Source organism: Prinia subflava, chromosome 19 (assembly GCF_021018805.1).
Source record: "Prinia subflava isolate CZ2003 ecotype Zambia chromosome 19, Cam_Psub_1.2, whole genome shotgun sequence".
NCBI classification, from domain to species: domain Eukaryota; kingdom Metazoa; phylum Chordata; class Aves; order Passeriformes; family Cisticolidae; genus Prinia; species Prinia subflava.
In genome coordinates, this window is record NC_086265.1 from 3,207,575 (window position 1) to 3,228,864 (window position 21,290).

The 21,290-nt window shown below is 45.9% G+C and overlaps 2 protein-coding genes across 2 annotated transcripts in view; one reads left to right on the plus strand and one right to left on the minus strand.

Moving 5' to 3' along the window:
- Positions 1 to 8,055, plus strand: RAD9B (RAD9 checkpoint clamp component B). The gene is given in 11 exon segments (XM_063416310.1): positions 1 to 72; positions 781 to 851; positions 1,648 to 1,797; positions 1,993 to 2,107; positions 2,677 to 2,776; positions 2,878 to 2,984; positions 4,679 to 4,785; positions 5,233 to 5,297; positions 5,769 to 5,885; positions 6,180 to 6,446; positions 6,448 to 8,055. Coding segments are annotated over 11 exon segments (1,416 nt in total). The 5' UTR covers positions 1 to 38; the 3' UTR covers positions 6,731 to 8,055.
- PPTC7 (protein phosphatase targeting COQ7) overlaps positions 7,888 to 21,290 on the minus strand; it is a 20,675-nt gene continuing 7,272 nt past the window's right edge. The window contains exons 2-6 of the mRNA XM_063416311.1: positions 18,859 to 19,038; positions 15,996 to 16,194; positions 13,767 to 13,890; positions 12,043 to 12,172; positions 7,888 to 10,720 (exon numbers count right to left, since the gene is read on the minus strand). Of these exons, the coding sequence (XP_063272381.1) occupies positions 10,662 to 10,720; positions 12,043 to 12,172; positions 13,767 to 13,890; positions 15,996 to 16,194; positions 18,859 to 19,038 (692 nt within the window). The 3' untranslated portion in view covers positions 7,888 to 10,661. The remainder of the gene's footprint in view (positions 10,721 to 12,042; positions 12,173 to 13,766; positions 13,891 to 15,995; positions 16,195 to 18,858; positions 19,039 to 21,290) is intronic.

Here is a 21,290-nt window from a genome sequence, read left to right on the forward strand (position 1 = left end):
GGAGTGGGGGGGGCCGTGAGGGGAGAGGGGGCGCCGTCATGAAGTGCGTGATCGGGGGCGCGCAGCTCCGAGGTACCGGGGCCCCGGGGAGCCCGGCACAGCCCGGGATTGCTGCGGGACACCGGGAACGCCGCACCCCCGGCACCTCAGGGGCGGAACACGAGCCCCGGGAGCGGAGCGGGGGATGCGCCTCGCCCTCATCGCAGCGGGATCGGGCGTTGTGCGGGCTGGGCACGTCTGGGGCTTGTTCGGATGTGCAGGATATGGGGACACGCAGGTGGAGGTGCCGTGGCCTGGCTGTGTGTGCCCCTGTGCCCCTCCAGAGGCGCAGCTCGGCCCTGGGTGCAGCATTCTGTACAAAAAGCTGCTCCGGCACTGGCAGAGGCAAATCCCCAGGCCCTCTGCTGGGTTCCGCTGTGTTTCTTAGGATTGCATCTCTCCAGATGTCCCGTTGCTTCTCACACTTTCCATCTGTTAAATGTCATTTCTAACCCCGGTGGTGCAGTTACGTCTGATTGATTTAATTTGTGGTAACACCGGGTGCTGCAAAGGGACATGCGACACTCGAGGTGCCTCATCAGAGGCAGCTTTCCAAAACATTTAGGCTTTGGATAACTAAAATTTTAATTAAAATGAGAAACTAACAGTTCCCACCATCAGTTTTCTTTCAAATGTGTAAGAAATTTGTAAAGTTTCCTCTTGAATCATTCTGGAGAAAGTGCAGTGTCACATTTTATTTTAATTTAGAGTGCATATTGCGGTGTTTTCTTTCCCTGGCAGTGTTTGGAAGAGCAATACATGCCATAGCACGGATTAGTGATGAGTTTTGGTTTGACCCCGTTGAAAAAGGTGTAAGTGAATTTTATTTATTCTAATTTAAAAATGTTTGTTATAAGCCCAGTATTTGTACTACTGGATATTGTTTTCCTGCAGGTACCTTTCAGTCCATCACATTCTCAGCTCCCTCCACTTTCAATGTGGACAAATGCCACATTTTCTGTGATTGTAATTATGCAGATTCCATCCTGGAAGGTTTCTTTCCTACTCTGCCCTCAGCCCCTCTGATTATTTTGTTGTCCAGGACATCTGGATTAATGCCACAGGGTTCAGTTCTGTTGTCATGGGTCACAAGGTTTGAGTTTTGTACTGCTGTGACTCAACAGGAAGAACACATGCGTTAATGCTTCTGATTAATCAAACACCATTTCCAGCAGAATTAGTGTTTTCTCCTGAGGTTTCTTAGTTAAAAGTGATCAGCTCTCCTTGATTCCCTGGGAGGATGGAAAATCACCAGTGGAGATGTTTGATTTTACAGCTGGAGAATTTTTGAGCTGTGAGTGGTGGCTTTGCTCTTCAGATGCCTCAAACACAAGCTGAGCTCTGGGTGTTGGTATAACTCAATTATTTCTATAAATAATTTTAAAATCGATTTAAAAGTACGTATTTTTATTAATTTTTAATCATTTTGAGATGTGAGTTTTCCAGTTTGCTGGTGGCACTGAAGCCCAGAGGAAGCTTGTTTTAAAACATTCAATATGAGATAGTTTTTGAGTTAATAAATTATTTTACTTCTCTTCCCTCAGTGGTTGGATTCAGTGATTTTGGAGGTCTTTTCCAGTTCTAATGACTCTGTGATTCCATTTCCAGCTTGCCTTAAGATCAGTGAATTCCTCGAGGTCAGCATATGCGTGTGTGTTCTTCTCATCCATGTTTTTCCAACATTACTGCTGGACAGCTGTGTCCCAACCGTGCCAGCAGGAGCAGCAGTTACCCCTCCCCTGTAAACTGATAATTAAGGTACATTTTAATGAGTTGTTACATAGAAAATTCACCCAATTTCCAGCTGAAATTACAGTGGGTGAGGATCCCTGGGTTCTCCTGGTGTCCTCAGAGCAGCTTGAGATAAACCAGGGTACAAATGCAGGGAAATGATATTTACTGCAAAGCTGCTCAGGGAATAACCTCTGCACTGATTTTTATTCTTTTTTCCAGTCAGTTCTCCCAGTGTTTAGATGTGCAAACATGCTGGAAAGGAATGTGGAGAAATGCAGCATCTCCACCAGCCCCAGCGAGCACCACGTCACCTTCCAGCTGCTCTGCAGGCACGGTGAGGGCACAGGGAGTTAAAACCACAACTTTAATGCCACGATCAGCACAGGAGCAGGGCTGGGAGTGTTCAGCAGCCTCAGGCTTTGCAGAACTCCTAAACAAACATCATCTCCCCCCAGAGCCGTGCTGGGGCAGAGGTTTATACTGTCAGTAATGCAGCTGGGGTTTCTGATTTTAGGATAATATATTGAATTAGGGCTGCAGACAGCTGAGCACATCCTTACCCACACAGGCAGAGGCTGTAGGGTTTGTGTGCTGCATTCCACTCCCATTTCTGTTATTTTACCACTTAATTCCTGAGGCTGTTTCCCACCCTGCATTTGTTGCATTTGCTGCTGTTCATTTATTTCTTGTGGATCCTTAAACCCCTCGGATGCTGTGCAGGGACCACTGAGAGGATGGAGGGAGGGGCAGGTGGATTCCATTTCGTGTTTGTGGTGAGTTATTTCCAAATAGCTGGACTAAGTCACTGGGTTACTTCCTCTATTGAACAATTAATACTTAAAAAAAAACCTAAACTAAAATTACAGCCAGGCACTGATTTTTGTTCATCTCCTTTACACTCAGGTGTTGTAAAAACCTATAACCTGACATTTCAGGAGTGTGATCCCCTGCAGGCTGTTTTTGCAAAGCACATGTGTCCAAACATTCTTAAAGTCCACTCCAGGTAACAAACACAGATTTTTTTTTTTGAGTTTTACTTTCTAATGAAACAAATGCTAAATAGTCCCAGACAGAATTATTTTAGTGTTGGATGACATTTTATAGGCTGCTGGCTGATGTGATGATTCACTTCCCAACCAGTCAGGAAGAAATAACCTTGTCAGTAACTCCAATGAAAGTTTGTTTCAAGAGTTACACTGAGGAAGACACTGGTAAGGAAATTCAAAATGTGAACCAATACTTGGGCTTTTAACATTTTTTTTGAGGTGAGCTCCAGGAATAATAACTGTCACGACATGAATGTGGGATGAATTTTATACCAAACGACATTTTTAACAGAACATTAGAGAGATTTTAAGTCATGCTGCCACCCTCTGGTTTTAATAAATTAAGTAAATTTAAATAAATTGAAACATCTTCCTGGTGTCAGTGGCAGAGCTCAGACTGAGCAGCCAATTGAAATAAATTATGCCACTTGCTGTAGGCTTGAAAGAGGTAATTACTGTGCTGCAAGAGCAGCAGCCTGGCAACTGCAGGAAAAAGGGGATAATTTTATGTTTTAAAAAGAACTATTTAAATCTGAATACCACAATTATAGAATTGATATCATTAGAGAGTATATTTTAGTCTGAGGACAGCACACAGTGTCAGCAAGGCCTGCACTGTTGGTGCCATGGTCACATCTCCAGGAGGTGGAGAACGAGCTGGAGATTCTTGGGGTGTGACTGGAACTCATTTTGAAGCTGTAATTGTGGTTTTGAAGTAGAGGTTCTTGTGTATCATGTAATAAAGAGATGCTTTTCATCCTCGTTGTGACCAAAGCTGGGGAGAATGACCTGGGAAGAGCCCGGAGCACAGGGCTGGGAATCGGGCTGGGAACGGGCTAAGAGAAAGATCAAGTGGTAAAAATTGGCTGGAGTGAAACAGGGCAGAAATGACCAAAAATAAAGAGATTACATATTGAAGGACACATTTGGTGACTTTAGAAACATTCACTCACCAGGACTATTGTAAGAAAGAAAGTGGAAAAATGGTACGAAAGTAAAGAGATACCAAAGCCCCGGCGAGGGAAGGGAGGAGGGCAGTGAGGGCGCTGTGCCCGTGGTGGATCTCCCTGCCCGCGTCCTTTGAACCCCTCCCTGCCTCGCCTGGGGCTCACAGGAATCGATCCTGTGCCCACCCCTGCCCTGTGTGACAAACCCGCCTGCCACAGCCACGGGAGCGTCCTACAGGAGCCTGTCCGAGCTCCTGAGCGGAGAAAGGCAGGAGCGGGAATAGCCTGGAACAGTCCCTGGCAGCCCGGCGGTGCCGCGGAGCAGCTCCAGCTGCTGGGGAACTTCTCGGAGCTCTCCAGGAAAGAGCCCTGTCACCCTCTCTTCACACACCCATTGACAGCCAGGGAATAACAAAAAACGGAATACCTGAAACTGAACAGCCAATTTCCTGTGCCACTCATGTGTCAGGAAAAGATTCATTTAAATCATGTAAAACAAAGAGCGTCAGTCCACCTCCATTGTGCTCCGCTGATTGGCAGTAATTTTGATTAATCTCCTAAAGTCACGCTGCGTTTTGGGCTTCCCATCCATGCAACAATAGGCAGCTGGAAATGTTATTTGTGATGGGTGCCTGGGGAAGAACAGATCTACAAGAACAGCAGCAGGTGTTAGGTCAGCTCACACACAGGTTCTGTTAAAATCCATTCCAATCTGCACAAGGTACTGCAAAGAAATTGAGGATTTTACTTAATTCTAGTATGTATATAAGCTAAACATTTATTGCTGTTAACCACTAAAAACAATTATTTGTTCAAACAGTGCTTATGTAAAAACCTCAGGGTTACAATCACAGCTTTGTTGATTCAAACTTCACTGCTGTGAGTGCCTGACTTTGTTGTTATCTCAAACAGATTTTTCAAGGACAATGCTTACTGAGATACAGCTCAGTCCGGAGGAATTTGACTACTTTCAAGTTGGAGTAGATTCTGAAGTGACGTTTTGCCTTAAAGAACTGAGGGTAAAGTAAGAATTTGTCTGTGAAGAAAACCCATTTCTCATGAATTTGCCTGAATGGACCAGGACACCACAGGAATGGCCCTGGGCTGTCCCACCAGCCCTCCTGACAGCAGCAGGGTTTCAGCACCTGGTTGAGGATTACCTTAAACCCCGAGATCCTCAGGACACCCCAGAGCTTTGAAAGGCAAACAAAACAGTTGTGAAGCAGAGATGTGGTTTCTGTGCTGGGCAGACACAGCACAGCTGCCCCAGGGACAGCACCATGAGCAGGGAAGTTCTCCATGCAGAACCTCCTCTGGCAAAGCTCTGGCAGGGAAGGACAGAAATTACTCTGAGAAGCAGCAGAGTTTTCCCCTCTGTTTGTCAGTAAAGAGCAGCTGGGATAAACTCACATTCCAGTATCAGAGTTGTGGGTTTAACAAGCCTTTCACCCCTCCCCTCTCTGCAGGGCCTGCTGGCGTTCTCCGAGGCCACGAGCGTTCCCGTGTCCATCCACTTCGACAGATGTGGGAAGTAGGTGTGGGACCCCTGCAGGCACCCAGCGACCGCTGAGCTGCAGATGAGGGCAGAGTTTAATTTCAATCCAAAAGCCACTCCTAACTGCAATCCAGAGATTGTAATTCCACAGAAAGCCCCGAACCTGGGCCGTGCTGACTGACAGCAGCTCCCTGGGGATAACTCACCGGGACGCCTGAGGTTCTCAGTCCCCCACAGGCACTCATTTATTTAGTACCTTAAAGAAACAATACATTTTCTTAATAATATCATTATAACAATTACATATTTAATGCCATCATTTGACTCTGAGACTGCACAGCATTTGCTGATTGCAGCAGTGAGATCTCTCACTCCCCAGCAGCAAACACAGGAGATTTTCAGCCTTTCAGAGGAGGCACTTTTAATTCCATGGGTAGAATCACAGGATGTCCCCTCGCACAGTCTCTGTAACTCCCTGTGCTGTTTGGTCCCCATCCCTGTGTTCAGACCCATCGCTTTCAGCATTGAGGACCTGCTGCTGGAGGCCAGCTTCATCCTGGCTACCCTGTGTGAGGCTGAGGAGGAGGCAGTGCCCGCAGAGCCCTGCCCACGGCCCCGGGACAGGTAACAGGGGCTGAGGGGACAGGTGGCCTTCAGAGGGTGAAGAACTCGGCTTTACACAGGAAAACTGAACTGCAGGGGTGCAGGAACAGCTCAGCAGCACAGCAGCAATGAGGGGGTGCAAGAGAGAACATCCTGTACAGGCTGCTGCTTTCTCATCCCCAGGGGGTCTGGGTGCAGCAGGAGGGAAGATGCTGAGTCTCCTCTAGAGCTGTAATCTTCTCACCAACAGAAAATGAGGATATTCCAATGAAACACAAAGCCAGTTCTTAACCTGCCCTGCTCTGTCCAATCCAGCTCAAGGACTGGCATGGATAGATCTGCCCAGCCCTCCGCGGATGGAGCCAGCAATGCAGACACAGCCACTTCCAAAGAGCCAAGGGAGAAGGGAAATGCTCCGAGCACGGGCTCAGCAAAACCCGAGGTAAAAAACACCCCCAGAGGCAGAGAGAGGAATGTGCCAGGCAGAGCAGGAGCAGCCACGGCAGCGGGAGCAGAGGCCACAGAGGCTCCTTACGAGGTGAGTGAGCTCCTCGTGGTGGAACCCCACAGCTGCTGCCTGGCTGCACTGGGGGTTTCAGTGGGATCAGCTGGCCCAGCAGCACAGCTGGAAAACCCCACCCCTGCTGGGAACACTCCTGGGGGCAGGAGGGTTTCACTGGGAAACGCTGCTGGCTGAGAAAGATCTTACAGGGGCAAAAGCTTCACAAATAATTAATGCCCAAATTCTGTTCCACAGAATTCTTACCTGTACAAATATTGCATTTTTCAGTTCCACTCCTTGTTCTTTGGAGCTGTCTCTCACAAGGAGAAGGAGGCCATTGGTGACACCTTCCAGAGCTTGGTGACAGCCAGTGACACTGAGGAGGAGTTTGGTGCTGTGCAGAGCTCCCCGGTGCTGTAGAGCAGGGCCGGGGTCCAAGGACAGACAGGGGGGAGTGCCCAGGAGGGCAGGGCAGGCCCAGCCCTTGCCCTGTGCTGTGACCCAGCAGCACAGAACGTTCTGGAACTGCCAGTGCTCTTGTAATGGCACAAATGTAGGTCACGATTGACTCCGTTGAGGTTTGTGTGTTCTGCAGGGGCTGCTGGGGTTCTGCTCTCAGAACACACTAGAGAGGCTCAGTTTGAATTCACACTCTGTGACCACATCAGGCAATTGAAGCTGCTGTTCTGGTTAAGGGTGCTGGAAAAGGAACCCAACCATGCCCTCAGTGACAGCCAAACCCAGCCCAGCTCCAGGAGAACCCAGGTTTTTACAGAGACTGCTTCTGTAGAACCAGAGTTTAACTGAAAAACCAAAGTTGTCACAGAACTGCAGTTTAACAAATAAAGGTTTGTGTTGCAGACTTGCATTATTCTTTTCCTTCCCTGCATCTCTTCCACCACCCTTCAGGGGCAGTGCAGCATTTCCAGAGTCACACTGGAACACAGCACTGAAATTCCCAGGCCATTAAGGATCATTACCCTCCTGCCAGGCTGTGCAGGAGGCCTCGAGTGTCACTGAGAGCAGTGACAGGGAGGTCACAGTGACAGCCCGGCCCTGGCTGTGCCTCTGTGCCATAACCACATCCCCACATCAACAGAGGGTTTGCAGGTGACTTGACTTTAAAAAGCACATTTTAGTATAAATACTATATTTATTAAATATCTTTACAATTTATTTAAATGTATTTACAGAACTATTCCTGCATAAGTTATACCTCAGACATGAAATTCACATAATTGCCTCTTAGGTAAGCATAGATGATAGTCTCATTTTAACAGCAACAAAAAAGCATCCTCAGATACAGACTCAGATTTGCTTCATTGTTTCAGCTATCTTTGTCAGAAGCCACTGCATACAGTCGGGTTCTCCACACAGCAGCTCCTCCCCTGGAGAGAGGATGTCCCTCACCAAGAGATGGACATTCCACACTAAACCCTCCCATCCCCGCCACATCATTGCCTCGACTCACTGATAACTGCCTGGTCCCAAATCTGCTTTTTGGTTTGGTTTTGTTTCCAGCCTGCAAAGGGCATTCAGGACTGTATGTCGCAGCTCTCCCAAAGATAGCCAGCAAACAGCAAGGAACCACAGAGCTTTCCCACTCCACCACCTCGGGCCCTGTTCCACCCCCAGCATTCCCGGGGCACAGAGCTGCTCCAGACCCCTGCTCCCAACACAAACCACAGCCCCCGCAGCAGCCCCGAGCCTGCCCGTGCTCCGCTCACTCCCCGCTCAGGGAACTCCTTTCCTGTCCATTCCTCTCGTGAACGTTCCCACTCACCTCACCCCTGGCCACTGTCACTGCTCCGTGCATCGCTGGGAATTATTTTTGATAGGATGGGCCCTGTCATTTTCCTTCTCCAAAGATCAGTTTGTGCGCAGACAGCGTTAAGTTCGTAGGAAAAAATCAGGTTTGATATGTTCAGAGTGCACGTCTTAAAAAAAACCCAAAACAATCAAGCATGTGATAAAAATATCAATTCTTTATAATACAGTATTGCTTTATAAACAGATGGAAAAGCTAAAAGCTTTACTGGTCTTTGGTGTGCCCGGTGAGGGAAAAACTCATGATTTGTAAATCAAAACCCAAATTTGTTCTTTATTTAAAAAAAACCCAACAGGTCATGGTGTGATATGAGGCAAAAGGCTTTGTGGATACACACGGGGAGCGGGAATTTGGGAATTCCAGACCCTCTGACCCGCACACGCCCCCAGGGAAAGGTCTGGAAAGCCAGGAAGGGGGACAGGGAGGGCTGGGGGCTGTGCTGAGAGCAGAGAACAGCCCGGGGCCACGGGGGCTGGAGGGAAAGGAGAATTGATCAAATCTGCTCTAATCCAGAAGCGTGCGAGTAAATACTGGATAAATGTAAAGACACCCAGAGTCGGGGGAGAAAGGCTCCTCCCGACCAAGAAACAGAGCCCTGTTCTGCATGTGAATACATTCCTCCGAGACAGCCAGAGACAGCTTGTTCAGGTTAAAAACAACAAGGACTGACAGGTTGTGCAAAGTTCTCCACTCACTGTTTGTGTGTCACTAAACTAATTAATTTTTCTTCATTAATAGAATCCTCCCCATACCCTCACCAAAATCCTATTTTGGTCAAGTTAGGGTAATTAAGGCATTTTGACGAGTAATTACAAGGTGATTTAAAGTAGATATCTAACATTATGCCAATTGAGGAATAGCAGATAAATTACTGAAGAGCTCCCAAATTAATCACTTATTATAAATGAAATGCCTGTTACAAGCATGATGCACTGAAATATAGTAAAATGACATGTACATGGTACATGTTAAATGACCTTAAATAAAAGCTTGACATAGTTACGCAAATATACAGTACAAGTCCACAAAAATTCTTTAAACAAGTTGAGGTAACCTCAAACTTAAACAGTTTTAATACAATAAACCAGGTAGTAAAAATCTCCTCTTGAGAGCAGGTAAGATTCCTTACTGACCGAGTTTAACTGCACTCACCTAAACAGCAACATTACCCGACTTTTTATATATAAAAACATGGCTTTAATTTATTTCTACATACTTCTCTACCAGCAAAAAAGTTAATGAAAAACTGACCAAAAATATATATATCTTTACAGCTCTCAGCTTTCGTATGAGCCTCAGGAAAGGAAAAGGAAAGCTGGCTGGAAAAGGGGGGGAAAACGTGAGCTACTGTCATTGAAAAGGAAATGTCATATTGCAAAGTGGCTGTTAGATAACTGTAAACATCATTAAGGATCATTGAAACCCCTAAACTTTAGTTAAAATGAAATGTAAGCTTTGCTGAGTATTCATTAAGTTTCCATTTTCGTACTCGCTGCCGCTGCCGCAGCAGAAGCAAAGAGGTGCCTGTTTGAGTCAGGAAGGATCAACTGGTGCAGCATATTCTGTTCTACAAGCAAGAGTGGCAATTATTAACACAAATTATGTTTTATATCAACAACAGAATTCTCTACCCAAAGTGAAGACGCTCGGAGTTGAGGATGAGCTGTTTTGTGCAACCTCCCACCGTAGCATTGACCATCATCCCACGCTGAGATGGGTTCAAATGCTGAAAGACCTCAACTGTGGCCAGCTCGGCTGCTTGAGACTGAGCTAGAATTTTTGTTTTTTAAAAAAAATAATAATTATCCACAGCCAAAACATCCAGAACCAGGCCCATTATGGACGAATGATCTGCAGAACTTTTAAGATCACAGTTAAGCACCTGAAATCACAAAACACATTTGCATCCATATAACTTGAACTAGGTTTGTTTGAAATCTCGTACTAGAAAAGGCTCCTAAGGCTGACACCATGGATGGCAAGAGCAGAATGTTTACAGCAGTTATAAATCTCCTGAAAACCGGAGCTCAGGAACACGAAACCTCGGCTATCACTGGAACAAGACTATGCTTTATGGAACTGGGTCTGTAACACACCCTCAACAACAGCGAACGTTCCTAGCAAAGAGAGTAATGTGCCCTCGTGCAGAGGCGTTACCTATTGATCTAGTCTGAAAGGTGATCAACCAATTCTACCCCTTGGAAAGTCACATCTCCAACGCAGCCACGCTGTGGGATGGATCCTCCCCCGTTCCGGACAAGGACCAAGCTCTCCAAGACAGGCTCCAAGCCTTGAGCTTCTTCATCTCTTGCTGGCAGACCAAGACTACGAGTGGTTCTTAGCAAGGGCCTCAGCTGTGTGTGGGGCCGGGCTCAGGGCCGGCTGCCCGGAGCAGCTGGGAAGGAGGGAACAAATCCTGCCAGCAGGACACAGCCAGGGGGCCCGGGGGCTCGGCAGCGCCAGCACCTCAGTCTGTGTACTCGGCTACGATGGACAGAAGGACGGTGATGTCGTCTGGCTTCCCCCCTGCAATGGAAGCAAAAACGCTCTGATTTCACCAAACCACAGTTGTCTTCTGATGATCTGTGACATTCCCCGTGGAAAGCTCTTTTCAAACTGGTTCAAGTGTTCAAAACCTGGTTTGAGTAGACACAAACTCCTCCTCCCCCACCTCCTTTCCCAACCGAGGGGCGCAGTGACATCTGACACAGCACAAAGCCACTCTTCAGCTCCAGTGAGATCAAACTGTGAAAAGGAGGTCAGAACCTTCAACACTGCTGGGAGCTGGCAGAGCACAGAGCCTGTTCTCAGCAGACTCTTTAATAAATGCACAAAACACCTGACACTGCTTTGTTACACTGCCGTGAAATCAGATCTCCTCAGGAATTTCCACTGCAAATCAAACACCTCTTTAGCATCTTCTCCAGCACTGTATTACCTCAGGTGTTCCTAAAAGCTACTTAACATTTCTAAGAGTTATTTTTCAATCCTCAACAGCCAGAGTAACACACTCAAATCCCGGAGAAATGGCCCAGAAGAGAGGTTTTGTTATGTGGGAAGTCAAACCAATCCCTTGGACTGTGGAGATCTGCAGCTTCTTAACTGAGTGACTGAGCCTGGAGCAAACAGAACCCAAGTGTGACAGCTGCCACCTGAGGAAAGGTCCTTGCAGGAAATCCTGCCCTTCTGATCCAGAGATGAGAATATCTTGACTGGCAGAATTTTATTTATTCATTTATTTAAAAGTATAAAATTGTTAAAAGAAAGGTGTTTGCTCAGGCTCTGAGGTCTGCCAGCTAATTTGCCAATACCTTTCTAAAGCACAGAAGTAAAACCAACAGAGAGAGTTTAGTATGGGGATGTCAATGATACAAGGGTTGCAAATTTCAACCAAAAAACCAATCCCAAATCTACCAAAGAGTGGGCAGAACCTCAGGTGAAACACAGGAGTAAGACAAGACCTTAAAAAAAATCCCAAACAAAAAACTACCCTCACACAACACCACCCACAGGCCCAAATCCAAGCAACAAGTCCAGGAGTACTGGAGAACTCGTCTCCAGCAGGATTCCTGGGGCAGGAATGCACAATTACATTATAAATAAAACAAGCAGGGCGCTGTGTTCTCCATGCTCCAGCTGCTTCCCCACGGGAGGCTCCTGCTCTGCCAGGCCCAGGATGGCCTGTGCAGGCCCCGGGGGCTTTGCCAAATCCCACACACAAGCTTGGTGCTCTCCTGCCAACCACATTTCCTACTGTTCTGCCTTCCTACAGGATTTTGGAACAGCAGAACCTCACTTTGCTAAAGATCTCTCCAAGTCAGCAGCAGTGGAGGAGGAGCAGCTCTCACCTCTGACATTCAATCCGTTGTCACAGGCGAACTGTGCAAAGGGTGACATGTACGTGGGGTCATAGGCCAGCTCATGGGCTTGCTCAGCAATGCTCCGTGCAGTCTGCTGGATGCTCTCGTAGTTGGAGTTCTAAATTCATGAGGAAAGAAGTTTATTCAGATGTCTACAGAAGTTTTTGTGCTGATCCGAGTCAGGTTTGGAGATCCCTCACTGCAAACAGAGCCTTCCCCATTCTTTAGGCTCTGTAAATTGGGTTACAACTGTGGATCTGCACAAAGGACAGCCTGACCTCAAACATCCACCAGCAGCTCAAGACTTGGGTTTGGAAGATTTCCAGACTTCAGAACCTTAGAAGAATAATACTCAAACCAGACTAAACCATGTCACCTGAAGGGAACAGGGCATTTGGCAGCTGTCCCTGCAGCCACCCTGCAAGGACCTTCCCTCCCTCCCAAGCAGGCTCTGGTGAAGTTTTTGTTTTATCTCGAGTGCCAAGTCTTGCCTCTCTGGCTCTCTCACAGCTGACAAGAGCACCCTTGAGGAGAAGGGGCACTTTAAAGTCCTGTGAGAAAAACGCACTGAGAGCACCCACACCTTCCCCAGGCTGCATTTTGAGAACAGTTTTTTCCCTGTTTCAGTGATTCTGCTGCTTTCCTCCCAGCCTTTTCTCACTCCAGCCAACATGCCAGACAACTAGTGCTCTTTTTGTCTGTAACCATTTTTAAATGCCTTGCCATTTCATGAGCCTTCCCCGCAGGTTTGGGAATTAGCAGGCATTTATGTGATTAACTTTTGGCTGAACCTCTTGGGAACTCCAGTGCCTTTCCCGAACTCGCCAAAAGGTGGAGCTCAGCTTTCTTCCAAAGAGAATTCCAGCTCCAGTGGCCGGCCAGGACAGCCTCACCCTGTGCATGACAAGGGTGTGAGGTGGCTGCAGCCCCAGTGACACATTAGTGACCTGTGAAGCTGCAGGATAAGAGGAGGCCAAGTTCTCTCAAAACCACACTGTAATTCTCTTATTTGCATTTCAGAGCAAATAGTTTCCTCCAGGAGTTTATACATATTGATATCTCCTCAAGTGTACTTTCCTTTCTGTAAGTAAATAGCCTGAGGCTAAATGTTCTCAGCCAAGTTAAAATATTTTAATGTATTCTTATTATTTCAAAAGAACATTTGTGGTCACTAATGTGGAAATGTTGACAGGATTTTTTTTTTACAGAACACTGAGGATTTTCAAGCACGTGCAAGCCACAATTCAGACAGCCAGTATTATGTCAGAATTACTGGTTAGAGAAGCTGAAAGTTATTTTAAGTGTAAGCTCACTCTTGAGTAACCCAGGAGAGAATTCTCTATTTTCCTGTGTATCAGGTGCAGTGTGTGGCCAAAGGCGGCACCTGCTGCTGAACACCTCCTCCTTCCCCTCCCCTCTTCTTCTCTCTCACCAGTTACTGACACGGAACCAGCAGCTACTTGGGAAATTCCTGCCCAAGCTGCTGCTTCTGGATTCAGCCTGGATGCAGATCCCAGTGAAAGCCCTCTGGGGTCACTGTCCCTTGCACTGCTCACACGGGGCATTATCTGAAAAGCCTTTTAACGATACAGAGCTTTGTGGTGGGGTTTTCACATAAAACACAAAGGTTTCAGGTGTTAGAAGTAAAGGCAGTAACTAGAAATGTTTAGCCAGCACAGAAGATGTGAGAGCTTGAGCACACACACACCCACCTTGAGCTTTTTGAGCTCCTGCAGGATCATGTAGTCGGGCATGTTGTCGAAGAGCCCGTCCGTGGCGGTCAGGATGATGTCCCCAAGCTGGACATCGAAGGACGTGCTGTCAGCAGCCTCGGGGCTGGGGAGGGACACAGGTTAAAGCACTCAGCCCTCACCAAGACACCAAACAACCCCAGACAGCACAGCCACGGCTTCTGCACTTCCCTGCTCTTTGGGCTTTGTGCAAGAGAAAGAAATAATCACTCGTGGTGCAGCTTTGGCAGCGGGATGGGCTGTCAGGAAAGCCCCGCCACAGCCCCTGTGACTGCAAACGGGATTTGCAGTTAAAATTCCCACGTGAACAATCCTGCAAACTGATCTGCTTCAGGAGTGTGTCTCCATGGAAACCAGTAAGCAGAATGGCAGCTCGGGGCTTCCTCATGCTCATCTTGAAGATATGAGAGAGCGATACTTGAAAGAACAATTCATAACAGGCCTGGCCCAAACACTTCAGGACTCTGAATCACTTTCTAATTCAATGGAATATGAAACATGTCTGGAAATCACTACCAGGAGACCGGAGTCTGTTGGAATGCTTGTGTCTAACACATTACACAACACCAAGAGGAGAAAACTCCCAGTTTGGGCACAAATATTGCTGCAAAATCTGACTCTCAGAAACAACGTAACAACAAACCTTTCATTTTAAAGACACTTCAGGGGTCTGTGAAAAGGAGAAATTGCTGCATCCCAGGCCACTGGGCTCTGCCAAAACACAGAGGAGCCGCTTTGCTCAACTGATGTGTAGCTGCAGGAAGGCTGCTGGAGTTAAGATTGCCTGCCTATGCCCATATATAGCCAAATTCATCACTGAACTGGGACAACAAATAAAAAAGGACAGGAGGAGCGTTTCGACAGGGAGCGTGAGTACTAATTAACGTCAGGAACAGTGCAGGAACCAGGCAGAAAGCTGTAATCATGATTCAGAGCTGAAGTGTGGGAGCATATTTATCTTGTGCTTTCCTTATTACTGGATGACTCAGATTACTTGGCCTCCCTGACTTCCACTGGACATTATCAATTATCCTTCTGCTCTTTGTTTTTATGGTCTTCCTATGGATGACAGAGAATGACAAAAAAATTAAAGATTTTTTTACAGCTCTGGAATTTCAAGGGATCATTTAATTTCAGAACAAAGACCTTGGATTACTGAAGGGCTCTAATTTCAGAGTCCTACCCTGGCTTCCTCTCAGGAGTTGCAGGATGAGGAAATAAAACCACACACAAAAACGGTCAGGAGTTTCAACAGCTTAACCAACACTTAAAAGAGCAATTTTGGATTAAAGTCTCAACCTTTGCTGCATCAGCCCTGATAGTGCATAGAATCATTTAGGCTGGAAAAGACTCATTAAGCCCAAAACTTCAGCTGCCTACTGCATTCCCTTTATTCCATGGCCACTCTTTGAAGAGCCTGTTACCACCTCTCTATGTTCAGATGAGGGATATCACTTTAATGAGTGAGACATTTTGAAAGCTGCATTTTAACACATATTTGAAAGCTGTTGATTTTTGAGTTTATTTCATATTACTGGTGAGACTTCACAAAGTCAGGATGGATCAGCCTGACATTCCTAAGGGAAGACACAAGAACAAGCCTTCCTTTGAAACAACTCATTTCTGTGAACAGATTGTCCTTTCCTCATACTCTCATTCCCAGCTTGGTGTTCTGCCAAACAGGTTTTTTGCTGGTTTTGGTCAAATACAATATGCTGCAAGTTGGAAACACAAGTTACAGTCACATGTCCCTCTGCTCTATTCTTCAGGCACTTGCAAACCTCAGTGCCAAGATATCTAAATTAGCTACTCCAAACAGTACCCAGGGAGCACAGGCAGGGATTGGAACCTCGGAGAGCTGTGCTGGGAAAGGCCCAGGCACTTGTCCACACTCCAGCTGCAGTGGGTGACATCTTCCCGTGGACCAGAACAAGCCCATGGCTGTGGGGATATCAACAGTCCAATAAATCCAGACTGTGCAACAGGCACAAAGTGAAGCACAAGGTGAGAAATGTTTGTGTGACCCCAAGAGGGAGGGTGGCAGGTACAGAACTCACTGGATGCATGTTCATATCCCATGTGGTACAGAAAAGCCCCACAGCTGCAAAACTTGCAATTTTAAAATTTAAAATTAAAAGATTAAAAATTAAGGTTCACAGATGAAAAATTAAGGTTCCTCTTGCCCCTTACCTGTCACTCAAGACAACTCCTTCAGCTTCTGGTGGAGCTATTGACAGTTGGAAGGGAGTGTTGAAGTAATGCTGCTGCTCATCGGATCGATGGACGACTTCTCCACCTCTGACTACCAAAAATCCAGAATCTCCCAAGTTGGCTGTATGTAAACGATGACTTGATCTGTCCAGGACTACTATACAGGCCGTGCTGCTCCCTGCAAACACAGTGACTGCAGTCAGCCTTACACAGACTGCTTGTCCTCTCACTGATCTGATCAACAGTTCCACTATTACAGCACTCATCATAGCTTAAGAGTTATGAGAAATGGAAATACTCAGCAATTCCAGAATTAATATAAAATAAAACTAGCAAAATGCTAGAAATCTTTGCAATACAAACTATGATTTTTGTGTACGATTTACTCTTCCTGCTTTGATTTTGGTAAACACATTATGCTGACAAATACCTGTTTTGTTTGGCTTTATTTACAGTTTTCCATCCCAACATATGTCAGCACATTCTGCTATAGGAGTGGATTTACAGAACTCACATAAAATACTGAAATTCTGAAATCATGGAGATAATAGAATTCTAGTAGCATCCATACAATGCTAGGAGCTCTCCACACAGTTTCACTCAGCAGCTGTAAATAAACTACACCAAGTAAAGAACTGTTTGCAATTAAGTATTAGGTCCTGCTGCATTTCTTTACTCAGAACATGAAATGCTTTTCCTCCTAGCCTGATTCTGTAGAATTTGCTTCAGGTTTAAAAAATAATAATCCTGTTATATCTTCAGGACACCAACTCCGCAGGTTTAAGAAAAAAATGTTTCAGAGACAAAAACTATTCCAAATTAAAGTAATAGCAGAAACATGATGTCAGCTGTGCTTGGAACTACCCCAGCCATGCTTGAGGGCACTGAGGAATTCTCCATTCATTCACTGGAAGTAGCCACCAACTGTGCTTGGTTGCAAGCCACAAAAATGCTGTATTGCAAAGAAACCCAAAGTCCTTCACAGCAAACAGGACAGGACAGGACAGCCACCAAAAGAGCTTTCAATCCCCAAAAGAGGGAAATGCAGCCACAGCTCTTCTGCCCCACTTCACCAGCTCAGGAGCTGTCCTCAGCTTCCACCCTCATGCCCTGCCAGCAGGATTTCCCAAGCACAGCTCCATGCTGGACACACCACCAGCCCGCAGTGAGCAGAGTCAGGATCAGGCTTGCTGGTGCAGGAGTCCAGCTGGCTCCAGGCACTGCCTGTTCCAGACAATTCCCTTTCTAATACACAGAGTTCCCTGCAATGCACTTGCCCTGAATCTGTTCTCTAGTGCATGCACAGCATCTTCTTCGTCCTTAACGAACGGTGAGTCAAAGCAGTATCTCTGGAAAAAAATCTCATTTTATATGTGACAGTGCCCAAAACTGCTGCAACACAAGAGTGATTAAATAAATGGCACAGTTTCCTCCCATTTCAGTTTTATTTTCTATTATTTGCTGGGTTCAATCATGATGAATCAAGTATCCAGGCTTAAAGCAGAACAGCAAGGAGAAGTTACTGCCTAATGAATCCTCCTTAATGAAGTCTTCTCCTGTCCTTTTATTTTAAATAAATTCTAACTGCTCATTGCTGTGGTAATTTCAGGGTTTTATTCCTCCTTCTAAAAATACCGTTCTCAGTTAAAGGAGAAACACCAAGGATCATTAGTTTCAAATTCTAACTCTATTAGCAGAGTGTAACCAGGAGGCCATGTGGGGAATGCAGATCTTGTGACTCAGCACATGCTGCTTTTCAGCACTGCAAAGGTCAAGCCCAGCCGAGCTGCTCCGTCTCCAAAGGCGCAGGGAGGGCTCTCAGCAGTGCCCCACTTTGGAGCTCGCTTACAGCTACACCTGCTTTGCACAAATAAACACCATTCAACACACAAATCCTAATGTCATTACTGACCACTGCTATTTTCGTGACACTTAAGGTCACTCCTGAGGTTCCAACCTATTCTTTAGGCATATAATGCGAGAACATCTGCTCCCAGCTCAGCAGACAAGTTAAATATAGCTCACACAGCACTGCTCTGGCACAGGAGCTTAAGGTCAGGTGAGCTGCGCACATTTCGTGCAGGGCAAACATTTTCTTGGTGCAGGAGAGGTCTCATGTCCTTTAGAGACGTGTCCCCTTGCAGAGCTGTCAGCTGAGACCAAGTGTGGCCTCTCTATCAGCCCCCAGTCCCCAGGCAGCTGAATGCCCTGTGTCCCATCAACGCTGACATGGAATATGTGAGGCATCTACTTCAGCTGGCTTTCAGAAAGATCTGTCGTGAATGCCCCCACAAAGATTTATCAAAATAATGCTACCAGAGATTGTATCATATCAACTGCTCAAGTCAACCAACTGGGGTTTGAGTCCACTGGACATAAAAGGCAACAGGAGCAGAGTAAGGCCAAGAATGAGCAGAGCTACATCCAAGCAGCCTCAGAAAATATTTCTCCTTGCATAGCTGAAGCAGAAAGCCACAACCAGCACCACGAAGAGTTTTCAGCAGAGAACAGTGATTTACAGATATAAAACACAGAGTGAGCACACGTGCACAGTGTGTTCCACTGCACGACTCGCTCTGCAAACTCTGGTGAATTCACCCTTCCCACAGAAAGCCTTTTATTTTATATATAAATACACACACATCAACACTCCCTGCATTACTAAATTAATTTAAACGGTTTTACAGACAATAAGATGCCACCAAGGTGACTGCATTTCTGTTTTCAGGTAATTAAGAGAAGTTAAATTTGCTGTAGACAATGAGAAGAGACTGAAGCACCCGTCAGTGAGGCCGTGTGTAACACAAACCCAGAGTGAAGTGACAGATTTGTGGTGTCTTACCAAGCAAAGGTACTTTGTTCTGCAGCAGCTCGCAGTAGCCCGCGGTGAGAATCCCAACAGGATTGCTTGGGACAAACCGTCCTTCCTTCACTAAACGTTCACACGTCCGCATGAGAGTCCCTGAGAACTGAGAGGGGTCAACCCCGTAGTCCCTCCAGCCACCAACACCATCTGCCACCCCTGCAAGGAAACACAAAACCACAGTTACCTGAGCACAAAGGGGTTTCAAAACAAGGGGTTTGATTATTTATATCACTTATGATAATTAGTAATGAAAATGTAAGACGTGGCACCTGCCTGGAAAATATTTTTGATTAACAAATAAATTTCTGAGTATTTTTAAGATAATTCCTGATTTCAGCTCCTGGACAAATCTCTAATTATAGTCTGAATTGCTGAAAGGAAGGTAAAAGTCTAATGCTAAGAATGAGGAGGCTGATTCCACTAGAGAATGAATAATGGGATATTTGGGGGTAAGGTGGGGATTCAATCCCATTAACCTCTCATCAGTCCATTAAAAGGGAAGAGGTTTTATTCATTTTAAAAGTGAAGGTCAACATTTTAACGAGTACAGAAATGACACAGAAACTCTTCCAGCTATTCAGCAGCACAGTTTTTTCTCCTCATATGAAGGACAATGATTTCTATTTGGTGTTCTCAATTTCTGTAGAAAATAGATCTCCATTTTACAAGTGTTTTCCAAAATCCATGTAACCAACACAATGCTGGGACCTACCCCTTTCAAGAAGAGTTTGTTGTTTACAGCTTCAGCCAAGTGAGAGAATGAAAACTGACTATGATCCAGAGAATGTTCAGTTATTCAAAATAACCTGGATGTCAGAAAATTAGACCAATTCTGCCAAAGCCTGGGAAGCTTCTAAGCAACAGGGAAAACAGTGACTGTGGTCATGGAAAGGGGGTGAGCAGCAGACACATTTTCTGCTGGTCATTTGGTTCAAGAACTTTGAACTTCTTCCAACTGCTTAAATGATAAAAGCAAAATACTGCTGAAGGTATTATTTGAGATTAGAATGTTACTATGTGGAAATTTTCCCCAAAATCTTTTTGATCCTCAGCATGGGACATTTCAAGCAGAGACATTTCAACCATTTCAAGCAGAGATTTCCAAAACACAGTAAAGCTGAAATATGTTCATGATAAAAGCACAAAAAGTGAATTTTAGTGCTCAGATTGAGCTGAAGGACAGTCTCCTCAGGAAAAAAAAACTCCACTATTATCAAAGGCATGAAAATGTCAGTGAGAAGATAAAACTCAATTTCCTCATCTCCAAACGCCCTTCACATGGGACATGGTCTGAAACTGAGACGGAAGGTTTAGAGCCGACCTTGGCGTGAACTATAATCTGACAGGAGGTTATAGCCAGATTCTGAACAGCCTATCAACATTAATCAGATTTCTCCCTAAAATAGTGCACAACCTTTTAGACACCTGCTTTGTCCCTCTGCTTTCTCAGAAGAATGTTACAAGAATGCAGATCCCCGGGAAGAAGCTCATGCAAAAGCACCTGGCATTCTCAGAAATTCCTTTTCTAGATGCTCCAAGAACAGATTCATCCTCTCCTTCCAGGTCCCACAACCTCAGGTTAATACTGGATTAACCCCTTGCTTTCTGCCACCACACAGACTAGTCTAGAATCATAGGGGATCATAAAGGAAAGGTTCTAGACCTGGAACTTGAAACACAAACTCAGCTTCAGGTTAAATGATGGTGCTTTATGTGAAGTTACTAGATAAACATTTTTTTCCTTCCCTTTACAATGAAGACAGTCCAGATGTGTTTCTGCACTGCTTCACTGACAACAGGGTAATGCAATGAAAAGATGTTTGACAGATGCTGCCCAAGGCTCTTAGCTCCCAAGGCGGTTACAAAGAAAGCTCGGCAGAAGTTATGGAGTTCCCTCAAGTGATCCAGAAAATGCTTTTGTATCAGTGTTGGGAAACACTGAAACACAAACACTGCAGCTTTAGCACAGACTACCAGAAAGCCACCACAGCAAGCACCTGAGAGGGTCAATTATCAAAACCTATTCAATTTTTAAAGGAAAAATGAGTACACCATCTGACTTTCTTTGTTCAATTCTTACTCCAGGCAGGAAATGTGAATCCATAATCATGGCAGCACCCTTCATACTCTACCCTGAGCCATGCACTGCCTTTGTCTGTCTGCCTTCCTGTCTGCTTTTGCAAGCTATAAACAGCTTTAAGTAGGTTGTGCCAGTGCCTTCCAAACCACTCAGCCTCCAGTATCCCCCAGAGCCCCTGTGGCTCTGCGTGGTCCCACACTGAGAGGACACAGTCTGACCCACAGCACCAGGACAGCTCTGCTGTCTCCCCACTGCCCCAGGAGCAGCCGGGGGCTCCTTCCAGTGACACCTCCACAAGCCCCAGCAGCCACCAACTCCATTTCTTGGC